At 40.5% G+C, this 12,520-nt stretch overlaps 1 protein-coding gene across 3 annotated transcripts in view; it reads left to right on the top strand.

Annotated features, from left to right (window-relative positions):
- The window catches only part of LOC121892121 (gamma-aminobutyric acid receptor subunit beta-3-like), a 63,963-nt gene that overhangs the window by 43,157 nt on the left and 8,286 nt on the right, over positions 1-12,520 (top strand). For all 3 annotated transcript variants that reach the window (XM_042404954.1, XM_042404957.1, XM_042404958.1), the window contains 2 exons: positions 1,215-1,352; positions 7,922-8,074. In XM_042404954.1, the coding sequence (XP_042260888.1) occupies positions 1,215-1,352; positions 7,922-8,074 (291 nt within the window). The remainder of the gene's footprint in view (positions 1-1,214; positions 1,353-7,921; positions 8,075-12,520) is intronic.

Raw genomic sequence — 12,520 nt, 5'->3', positions numbered from 1 at the left:
GGCCCATTCATAAATTTACAAGTGATCCTCTATATGTCCCTGGTAAATCTGTGATTCTGGTTTTCAATGCCAACCATGTAGCATATACTGTCTTGAGCAATAGCAGGAGAACAGTGCAGTGCTAAAGCAAAATGATAAGTAGGCGTTAATGTTACTGGCCCACATCCAAATATTTTGTAGGTAAAACTTACACAGAATAATGCAAAATTTATTTTTTATTTATTTTTTAGAACTATTTCAGTGCAACAACTCCATATTTATCAGTCAGAAAATAAACAGTGGCTGCACCAACAGTAGACATTGATATACTGTATCACCTTGTAAAGTTGATATATAGCCTAGCGAACTTGTTAGCATACAGCTGTCTATTTACACATCCAGCAGATATGGAGCAACATTAGCATTCATTTGCAGTCATGTTTGTGGCCACCTGACAAATGTAAGTCCAATATTTAGCTGTTTAGCTGCTGAATTATCCACCATGTTCACAAGTTTTATGCTAACTTTGTCCGTTGTTTGGTGCAGTGCAGGTTGCGTACAGTGGTTTTACAGGATGAGAGCTTTTTTTTGCTGAAAACAGCTGCATGCTGTGACTGGTAATGAGGTGGACAATAATGGTGATGGGGAACCAGTAGATTAAAATTGCAGGCCATAAAACCAAAAAAGATACTAAGATGCCTTGTAGAACTGTGGGAAACTTAAGAGTCGGGTGATAATTCTCTGTTAATTTGCCAGTACAGGCAATGCCTGCACAATACACAATGTGATTTGATCCATCCATTATATTAAAAAAAAATTTCAGCTTTAAATTTATGAGATTTCAAGTTTAGCATTGATGTTACTGAGCTAACTTTGGGTGATTCTAATGCCCTAATATCACTCAAATTACTGAAGTGAAAGTCAGAGCTGGTTCTCAAGACACCTCCAGAGCAGACTATTAATTATATATAGAAAAGTGAGAGATCCAAAAAGTGCTATCAAGGACAGAAGGAATGTTTGAGAAATGATGATTTTTGTGAACTCAAGTGAACCTATTAACTGACTGACTTCTCCTCAAATCAACGTCTGGTTCTTGGAAACAACTTCAAACATTTTTTTTTCCTTTCCAAATGACAGCCCAGTTGGACGATCAGCAACACTGCATATCTTGGTCTCCAGTGATGCTTAGACAGATGGTTACACCTTGGCGTATATGTGTGTGTCTTCTTGTGCAGATGGCTACACCACAGATGACATTGAGTTCTACTGGAAAGGAGGCGAGACGGCTGTAACGGGGGTGACACGGATCGAGTTGCCTCAGTTCTCCATTGTCGATTACAAGCTGGTTTCCAGAAATGTAGTCTTTTCCACAGGTAAATATGTTAAACTCTGTAGTGCAATGTGGTCTGTTCTGTATGTGTGTTCTACAGCAGGCTTGGGCCTTCCCAACAGACTGTCCTTTGGGAATAATACATGACAAGCCTGACAAGTGAGTGTTACATTTTAGATGATATTGTTCATATCAAGCGTTGGCCTATTTTCAAGCTGATTATTTAATCAATTTCTGTAGCAAACAAATCCATGCCAAAGCTTGATCTGTTGATCTTAAATCCTCAGAGCCGAAGCTGTATTTGTCAGTGCTTCTAATTGGGTTGAAGTGAGGAAATGTGCTGCCTTTGAAGTATCCCTCAAGTAACAGTGGCTGATGCAAGGATGCTGGAATGGTACTTAACCAAAACATGCCGTAAACGCTGTGATTTACAGAGCAAATGATGTCCGTGTCAGGTGGTTCTTGACCCTGAGAGGCAACGTTGGAATTAATGGTTTGGGTTCTCTGGCACTCATCATTCTGACATTAATAAAATGTGGCTGAAGACCCCAATCAATTCAGTCTGTCAATAAAATCTATCAGTGTGTCAGAAGCAATTTAATCTTAAGTTTGCATTCACATGTATTATTTAAAGAGTTTGATTCTTAAATGGAAAATCTGTTTTTTCAATCATTTCTATTAAATTTCACATCTTTATTTACTTTTACAAAGGCAATGCAGGAAAAGCCTTTACAGCCTCAAAATGAAAAAAGGTATGTTGTATAAAAAACTCAGATACACAGTAAAAGAAATAAATTAAATGTCATAAACTTCTTGAATACAAAGCCATCAGTAATGTAAAAGACTTTCAATGGCCTGCAGCTAGCTCAAATTATCCTCCAAACCTCTAATGAATATTTATTGATTAAACATGAAGCATGGTTGCTCAGGAAAAAATAAATGCAGACACAAGAGGTGTGCACGGCTTGTAAATCTCAGGACGTCGTGCCGTCATTAACTGGTGTTGTGAAACACATCAATCAAGTGTTATTTATAGGTTCACAATGGCCATTTTCTTTAGAGCATTTCATCTCTCAGGGCAATTAATTAGAAGACAGGGTGACACTTCAAGGCAATTTGTCAAGTTACATGAAAAACATTTGCAGTATTGTATCTCATGTTGTAATTAGTTTGTGTTGCTAACTCAGGGAGGGGTAACTCAGCAACACTCACTGCCTGCAGGGGTATTCTGATATATTCTGTGAACTTTGTTTTTTATGTGTCTGGTGTCCCAAATTAATCAGATTTTTATATGGACATTTAGGCCTAGATACAGAACTTTATTGACGCTCCCTAACCAACTGCCATATAATCTTGTCAGCGGAGACACAGTCAGAGAGCTTCTCCACAGCCATGGGGGGGGGAATAAAAGCTATGTGACAAAGTATTAACATAATTTCTCACCGAGGTTTGACTCATGAGGAAGAGTCACACCCAGTCTGTTAAAGGACATGGACAGTAAATCATTCTTTTGTTTGCTGTTTTACACACAAGTGCTTCACTCTGACTCGCTCTCCTTTCCTTTCACCCTCATTTTCTCTCTGTGTGTGTATATATTTATCTCTGTGCCTAACAATGTTGCACACGTGCTGCATTGCGTTCACCATCATTCCTGACTGCGTACAGTACATGTGTGTCTCAGCCTTCATGTGTGAATGTGTTGAGGCGAGCACAGCATAGTGCGCTTGTTTGCGAGAAGCGGCATGTCCCCTGTGGGTGGCGACTATTAAAGTTTAGTGTCCAGTGGTCTGCTCCCATGCTCTTGGCAGGATGTGTGAAGCACATCAAAGGCTCCCCACCAAGCTGGCTAATGACCAGGTTTCCTCCATTACACGTGCCACTAGCCAGCCTTTAATTCCCTTCTTTTTTTTCTTTTCCTATCCCTCTTTTCAGTCCAGTCTTGGTATCTTTCTCAGCCTATGTCGTTTTTTTTTTTTTTCAACTTTCTTCCTATCTTTTTGGAGCTTATCCCACATTTCTCTTCTCCCTCCCTTTAGTATATCTTTTCCTCTCACTTGTAAGAGGTGTGGTTGGGTGCCAATTACTCTGCTTTCTGATAGAAAAACAGCCCAGGATTCAGAGCATCATATATTCATGTGGAATGAGGCCCGCAGCATCAATTATTCTCCTCTAAGCACACAGACAAACACTGCCTGTTTGTGTGTGTACGTACAGTATGCAAATGTACGCGTGACCAGTCAACGTTGCTGTGTGACATTTAAGTGTGTGTCGTTGTCACATAGAGCGCATTCATCAATGTCAAAGCTATCATCACCTTTACTGTCTTCATTCGCTCTGTCATCTTTGTTCTGTCAAGAGACCTGTCATAACAACAGCTTGAAATATTCAGTAACATCTATATTTTATGTTTTTGCTGTAATCTGACACTAAAGGCCTTGAATATTCCTTCAAGTTTGAGGTTGGTTTCAAAGTGCTTCATTAATTTTTTTTTAAAAATGGCCTTGAAAGTGGACATTTTTTAATGAAAATAGTACTGAAATTCATCAATATGCCTTAGCACTCCTGTCCCCTCTGCACACAAGAATGAATACTTGACTTTCTAAAGGAAATCTCAGTGATATTTAAATGGCGGTAAAACAGCAACAGTATTAAAAAGAGCAATTTCGCCAGGACTTCTTGACCTCATGGTTATCAGTATAACTTAAAAAAATGATCTTGTTAAAGGAACAATGAACACCAGGGAAAGCCTGTCACAGCTGTATACCGATAAACACGTGGTATCATGGTTGAAGTCGGAGAAAGCAATTGTTTTTTAAAAGTGCTACAGCAAATGTGTTTTTTCTGAAGAAGCTCTACAATCTGAAGTAATGTGTTACAAAGCAAAACGCTATTTTATTCATCACTTCCACCAAACAAGACCTTGAAAAAGAGTCTAGCAGCTAGCAGCTCTGTGAGGCTGTGCTCAAGGTCTTTGACTTAAAGGGGGCACTCCACCAATTTTACACATCAAGGGCTGTTTACAGGTCTTGGGGAGTACTACTGCATGTGTGGAACAAGTTGTATTAAGCCTTTTGTGGCTCCAGAGGGAGCTGTGTGAAGACTATAAGTTTGAAAATGAAAAAAATCTGACCAGACGTCTGTAGCTCGCTCCTCATTTTTGCTTTAGGCTAGCAGCTCCAGACCACATTAGCCACTACTAGCATAACATGCAGGAATCTGTATAGTTGAATTAGTTGAATACTATGAATTTAGTCGAGCTTCAACGTGTGTGCCTAGTTTTGAAAAGAAAGAAAAACTTGTGAAATTATAAAGATGATATCTCTGGTTGGTGGAGTACTATTTAATGCTAATGTCAGCATGCTAATGTGCTTGCAGTGACAAAGTAAACATGCTGACGTTTAGCTGGTGCGATACCTACCAGGTTCACTGTTTTTGTTTTAGCATATTAACATTAACGTGTTAGCACGTTACTAACATTTGCTAATGAGAACTTACCTCAAAGAAAAATTAAAAACAAAAGAAGTAAATACTAATGAAACAAAACAAAAAGAGGAAAAGAAAGAGAAAAACAAAAAAAAGAGGCTGAGTAGTGGAATTACCAACATTTTTAGGATACATTGTCTGGGAACCATGAAAAAAAATGTCATGGGAATCCATCCAATAGTTGTTGAGATATTTTTATATTTTGAGATAGTGTAGTTTTTGGACTAAAGTGGTGGACTGACTGACATAGACAGATAGACATTGACCTCCCTAGAGCCTCGCCGCTATCGAAAAACCTTACTGAACCAGAGTGCTGACAACAGTCTCTCACTGCATGTTAAACTTGACTGCAACACCCCTGCTACGAGGGTGACAAAAGAGACAAAAAGGACAGACAGCAGACCTCCTCCTCTCCCCAGCCACCCTCCCAGACGCTATTGTTGTACCGTCATCCCCAACTCAACTTTTATAATCATCCCTGCATCCTGTCGACTCTTCTTTCGCCGTCTCCTCCTTGGCCTCACACATGGTGTTCTTCCCACTCGCTGATGTTGTTTGTTGTAGCAGTTACAGCCAGTACAGTTTTACACCCACACGCAACAGAACCTCAGCCTCCCACCTTCTCTTAAACCACTTCTACATCTGCTGCTGCAAAGATGCTCGGTTCCGATTCAGGCTGGAGGAGCAGCCTTTCAGGATGTATTAAAAGAAGTGAATGGGATATTTTAAGACCTGTGACAGTCTGTTCCCATATTCTCACTGTAATGGAGTGTATGTTCAGCCTGTGTTTGGTTTGTTCACTGCCAGAACTGTTAACCATGAGCCAAATATAGGAGGATCATCCAATGTGATAAATACAGCATAGTCTGTGTTTTACCACCAACCAGCTTTATAATATGGTTAACAATGAGCTCATCTTTTTACTCTGGTTTTATACATTTGAGGTGTCTTGATTTTTATATATGAAGCAAAAATGCAAAGCATTTGCAAGCTCCAGCTTTTCAAATGTGAGGAGATATTGATTTTCTCTGTTTATGTCATTGTCAATTGAATCAATTTGGGGTTCAGGCTGTTGGTTGGACAAAACTAAAGGAGGTAAAAAAAAAAAAAAGAATGCTTAATTTGTACCTTGAAAATGAACTTAATTGAAAAATTAAGGCACAGAAGCAGGGAAAACTCCAAATTTAATGGATTATAATACATTAAGGGATTCCTTAAACCCCTTAAAATTGACCAAATAGCTTCAAAGCCATCTCTAAATTGTTACCTTGGTTGAGAAATTAATGTCTTTAAATTGCATAAATTAAGGGATAGCTTTCATGTTATTTGGTCAATTTAAAAAGATAATTTAAAATTTACTCAAAAACAATAATCAACATCTTCACCAAATATGAAAATAGCTCTTAGTTGCAGCCTTCACGGAAACCAAAAGCAATCATCTGCCAGAAATTTCCAATAATCCCTGAAAAAAGAGCTGCATCTGTTGTCATCATCCTTCGTCATTTTATTCCTGAAGGCCAGATACTGTCTCTCTTTGCTTTCTACCACTCATGTCTTTCTCTGAGTCATTAATTTGTTTTGAGTGTTTTGTTTTATTTTGTTGTATTTTTGAGTATTTTGAGTGCTACTTTGTATTTGCTGCTCATACTCGGCTCTTTTTATTCCAAACAAATCCATGCTGCTGCTGGAAATGCTTTATGTAAAAACAGAATTTAAACAAAGTCAAACATATGTGTGTGCCTGTTTCTATACCATTATCTATAGAAACAGGTAGGTTTAATTGTCTCCCTTAAGATAATCTGTTTGTAATGTGATTCAGGTGAGACTGAGCTCCATTTCATGTGTAATTACTAATTAAATTATTTTTTAAGATCTACACTTTTAGAGAAGTGTCCTTCATTTCTAATGACTTTTTCTGGTTGGATGATGGTTGGATGGTCTTATAGACTAAATGATTAATGGAATACTCAAGAAAATAATCAGCAGTTGAATCAATAATGAAAATAATCATTAGTTGCATCCTTACATGTTCTTGTCTGACAAATGTTTCACCTTTACAACAGCATTTCTTTAACATGATTCCCATATACTGTAGAACCACATATAAGCTCAGGTTATAAACTGCATCCATTGGGTCATCCAATGTCAATTATAGCAGTCTGTCAGTTATATAGTGGGAAATAACATTTAATGAACAAAATTGCCCAGCCCAGCTTTAAAATAACATGATTTTTATTGCAATCAGACACACAGTAGGCACTGAATCTTTATGAGTGTTTTTTCAGCGTGACTCTCTATCCAACTTGATTGGACCCACGCTCACCACAAGTAGCTTTGGCTGAAACCCACGGATTGGAAATATCAGCGTAATGGCCCTCACTTCTCCTCCAATATAAGACGAAAATGGAAAATAGCTAAGAATAGCGGGAGTAACAAGCCACAGATTCAGTCCATATAGAGACATATGCTGGGAGATTGATGAGAAATCGTGCATCGCTCGTCGTGTCAGAGTCTCATGTGCACACAGGCACACATACTGTTTACATTCCAGGTCATGGGAATAGTAATGACAGAAACGTTCACATCCTAGTGAGGAATATGATTTTTAATTCCTTACTTATGAAGCATCAGAGGCGCTGCTACATGCATTTATAAAACTATTCTTGCAGTAATACTGAATCCCACAGAATCATCATGAATTATGCAGGTGGATGAGATGTGGAGAATTGATCAATCAAAATGTGCTAAAATTTTTATCACCATCCTGAATATTGTGTCACATCATCACGAAATAGGGTTACAGTTTTGTGTGTGCGTGTGTGTGAAAGAGTTGGTGTGTGTTTTTGAGCTGGTGAAGGGGATACTTGTTACCATGGCAATAAATCCAGCCCATGCTGTCTGGGTTGTCATGGAAACTGAAACAAAAACACAAGGTGTCCCTGCATGCTCCTTGGAATAATATAAGTTAGGTGTTTTTACAGGCACGTTTGATATTTTAAGTGATTTTTTTAAAAATTAGCTGAACCTGACGTTTTATTTTATGCACCGTGACCCTTAATACCACCTTAAAATTTTCTATTAGATATAAATTTCTGCACTGCTTGCATCTCTGTCTCCTCTTTCGCTTAGGTGCCTACCCTCGACTGTCTCTGAGCTTCAAGCTGAAGAGGAACATTGGCTACTTCATCCTGCAGACGTACATGCCATCGATCCTGATTACCATCCTCTCCTGGGTCTCCTTCTGGATAAACTACGATGCATCGGCAGCCAGAGTGGCTCTAGGTAAGGAGCAGTAGCTGTTAAAGAACAGCTATTTGGCTTTCTCAGATGAGGTCAGGCACCAGGACGAGCCACAGCCTCCTTTCCCTCCTGATGGATTCCCAAAAGCGATATGTGTTTTTCATGAAACTGACCTTCTCTGTCATGGGATTAGCAGTAGCTTCAGGGAATGGCTCGGAAATTGGTGGCCAACATGGAAATGGATCTGATGAACATTTCTATTATATCTGCTGTTTTTTGAAGGGGAAAAAATAAATTAGGTCTCTGTCTTCAATGAAAATAGGCTAATCAATGGTACTTCAAATGTGTGAATATTGTGGTTTCAGTATATCTTATGACTCACAGTATCTGTTTGAAATCATTAGGTGTCCTGGTGTGCATGTAAACATACAGTACTCTCTATTTTTGTATATTTTTACGGCTGTGTTTGACTTTGATTTGTCTTTCCGTTGGGCAAAAACATGAATACATGACCTTGACATGGACCAAACTAGGTCATACCTTGGGTCTGTAGTTGCTGTGGTCACCAACAGGCCTTCAGGAGCTATAAATACATCATGTCTCTAATGAGAAAAATTTCACTTGTTATTGAGGAGTGCTAGTGTGGGTGCAAAAGGCCCACTCACTGTGGGGCTCCTGCAAGCAGTAAACAAGGCAGAGATGGAAGCAGCAGGTCACTGGTTTGTAATTATTGTGATTCCTCACAGGAGGCTGAAGCACAGTTTTGTCTTTGTTTAATATTGAAGCTGGTAGTTCTGAATGGCATATGAGGGATCAGGCAGGGGAAAATATACATGGGATATGTAGCAAATGTAACTTTTTCTCCCGTGGTTAGAGCAATATATAGCATTTCTTAGAGTTTCCAAAACACAAACGCATGAGCAAAAGTGTTTATCTGCTTTAATGTAAGCTAACTGCCAGCTAACTATCTTACTACCTATAGTTGGAACCAAGCGTCACTTCCACAGCCAAGAGGCATCTCATTAAATACCTAGCTAAAAAAAGGCGCCATTCATGACTAGTAAATCCACCAAGCAGTATTTCCTCACAGTGGGGAAGTAGCCATCCACTCAGACGTTTTGGCAATGTTAGAAATCAAGCCAGACAACATGTTGAGATTCCTGTGCCTAAAGTGAGCTTTGCTTCAGTAATATTTGTCCGTAGGAGTTTCTTTCATACTAACATGATCAGATTTCTTTCAGGCACTAATTCAGAGTAGTTTTGCACTGAAAAGAGAAGGCTCTTTCTGAACTGGCAACAATCCAATCATTCATGCAGCAAAGCCCCCACAGTTGGCAAACTTTTCCTAAAACACCAGATTCCCCTTAATTAGCGATGGCACAGAAATGGATACTTGAAACAGCTTTGCATACCAAACTATGATTTCAAAATTAGTCTCGAATGTGGAGACATCAATCTTGAAAAACCCAGTGGTAAATGTTATCCCCAGTGTCTGAGGAAAAATCAAAGTTGGTCTCTCTATATGCCCAGATTTCCTTAGAGAGTTTGACTGTCAAAGCAAAAGTGGCTCACCAGTTGACAAGGTTGAATTACCAACCAGGCAAATTGCCCAAGGGGACCAGGACCCCCAAGAGCCTTACAGGCCCCAGAATCACTGTGTGTCAGTTGGTTTGTGGTAATTTAAAAGGCTGGCATGTAACAAATGTACCTTGTCTTTTCTCACGTGGTTAAGTGGCCATTTGGTCTATAAAATATTAGAAAAATTAAAATGAAATAGTGAAAAATACCCAACACAGTTCCATAGAGACTAGGTTGATATCTTCAAATTGCTTTTGTTGTTTGACCAACTGCCCAAAAACCAAAGAAATTCAGTATATTTCTAAGACAAGGTAAAGCAGTACATCTTCACATGTGAGAAGCTGGAACCATGTTTTGCATTTTTGTTAGGCATTAGTCAATAAACTGATCAACTAATCGGTGTAGCTCTACTACCATGTAGGGTGCAGTGTGTGGGCTACACTAATGGAAACTTGTAGGCAGCGGGGCACATACACAATGCACAGAGGCTCGGAGGTGGGTGGGTCAGAAGGGGCCAAGCAGCAAATATTTGCCACGGGCCCCCCTAACAGTTTAATCTGGCCCTGCCAATTGATTGCTGCTTTATATCATCTTTATATGAGATAATGGAACAGTAATGACCTTAACACATCATAATGCTTTTTGGCAAACATGCTTTGATCCAACACCCATCTCTTCCCCTGTTATCCACACAGCTTGTTAGAGACTGGAATGGATACCTGGAGAGCACCATCACGCACACGCAAACACACTTTTATTTGTTTATGCCTGCTTGAACTGGTTGGCTTTGTTTTGTTAAGGCACGTGTGCAATATCCGGTCATTACCTTGTGCCACTGAGTGTGCGTCTGCTTGTGTGTGTGTGTGTTTGTGAGGGGATGTGTACGTGTGAAATCCTGCTAGCTGCAATATCCGGTGTGTGCCTCCTCAGCTGAGAGGCAACTGGAGGTCCACTCACTACTCCTGATGGATCGTTACAAGCTTTCAGCAGGTCCTGTGATGGTGGAAAAGTGTCTGCTCCTTTTGTGTGTGCAAACCTGCCGGTAAGAGCAGCATAATGAGCAGGGAGAAATCAATTCAAGAAAGCAGCAGGCAAACAATTGAATTGTTTGAAGGAGAATCTCATTTTCTTGAGCAATTTCGAAGGATTGCAAAGTTACAAATGACCTGCTCGCACCCTAATCTGGTTGAAACCCATTTCCCGCAGTCATACCCTCTGTTCATAATCATGTTATATGAACAGTCAAGGTGTTGGCATTAGCTGTAATTGGTATGGGAGCACTTTTAGTGTAATGGTAGACACAAGTTTGAACTCACTGTTCACTGTTCAGCAGCTTCCATGGTCCTCCAGGTACTTTAAAACCTCTTTTTTTCTGAACCGCAGACTCCCAAAATGACAACTCCTAGACAGCTGACGATTTATGCTGTCTGCAAGTGATGAATGGAAATGTTCAGTTAGCACTGCTTTGATTTACCGCCCATGCCTCTATTCTCACAGTTAACATTCATCGCTGTTGTACAGTGTTTTATTGCATCCTACATGGTACCTTTTCCTTTTTATAATGTGGAGCTGTGTTGCTAATGGCCCATTGGCTCGTGATTAGAAGAGATTTGATTGCCGTGTGCCTTTGTTCCAGCTGTTAAGGTGGAAAAGAGACTCGGGGACATGTAACAAGAGAAAGCGGGGGGAGGGGACAAAGAGAGGTGCAGTGTGAGCAAAGAGGGAAACCACCAGTAAATGATGGTGAGATCTGGGTGGGGGGGCCAGAGGCAGAGGGAGAGATAAGGAGGGGGGAGAACAGTGGGACGAGACAGAGAAAGGGGATGGGAGAGACGGGAAGAGACAGAGAGTGAGAGAAACCCTATAAAACTATATTTCTCCCCAGAGAGTGTAACAGCATGATGAAAAAGGAGGGAGGCCCATGGGCGCATGGCCCCTTGATTAAATTGTCCAAACAGGGAGTGAGGAGCTGGGGGGGGTGGGGGGCCAGGAGGGAATGGAGGGAATGGAGGGAGTGAAGGACAGAGAGTAATGGCACAGCTGAGAGAACACCTATAAAGAACAAGGCTGTCGTTAAGCAAAAAAAAAAAAAAAAGAAAAAACCCAGAGATTGCACCGTCCAATAGCAAGCCAAAGGTGCAATGACACGGAGCGTGTGCACGTGAAGGCAAGCCTGCGCACGTTCACACCCGCTTCTCACACTGTCTGACGGCACCACACACATGCACACACATGAGCGGCGTTAGCCTTGTAATGTGCCAATAAATCACACTAAGGGCTAGATTGACCTTAGCTATCCCACTCCCTCCTCCCAACCCCATGACTGTTCCATGTCTCCTCACTGTACTTTATGACACACACACACACACAACCATACACACATGCACGCTCCTCAATCCTCCTCAAGCCTGTGTGTGTTATATGAGTGGCCCGGCTACTTATAGGCTCCATTTATTTCGAGCACAGATAGATAAAGTAGGGGAGCTATATCTGCCATATATATGTAATGAGATAAGATATAGCGTTATTGTATTGCAGGAGGTCAAGGTTTGCATGAAAATAGGTGAGGCGTGTGTTTATTTGCTGTAAGCCGACATGTGAAATGTATCAAACCCTCTGCCAGTTCAATTACCCCTCATCTATTTATTTGCAACGTCATCAGAGTCCCTCTATCTCTTTCTGTCACACTGGAACACACAAGGTGCCTTTACTGGGAGATAGCAAGCAATCACGCCATTCGTTACCCCTCGTGGTTAAGGTTACTAAGAGCTGGGGGGCTAGATACATGCGGCACTATTCTAATGAGTTATTTCTGCTTGATGACCAAGGGGCAGTTGGAGGTTTGAAGGCAGACCTTTGAATTTCAATGAAGCAGAGGTTACAGTATGTGCTCACCTACCAGTCCGTGTG

The sequence above is a fragment of the Thunnus maccoyii genome, chromosome 24 (assembly GCF_910596095.1).
Source record: "Thunnus maccoyii chromosome 24, fThuMac1.1, whole genome shotgun sequence".
Taxonomy (NCBI): Eukaryota; Metazoa; Chordata; class Actinopteri; order Scombriformes; family Scombridae; genus Thunnus; species Thunnus maccoyii.
The sequence above is the reverse complement of the archived record's forward strand: the minus strand, read 5'-3'. Positions and strand labels throughout refer to the sequence as shown.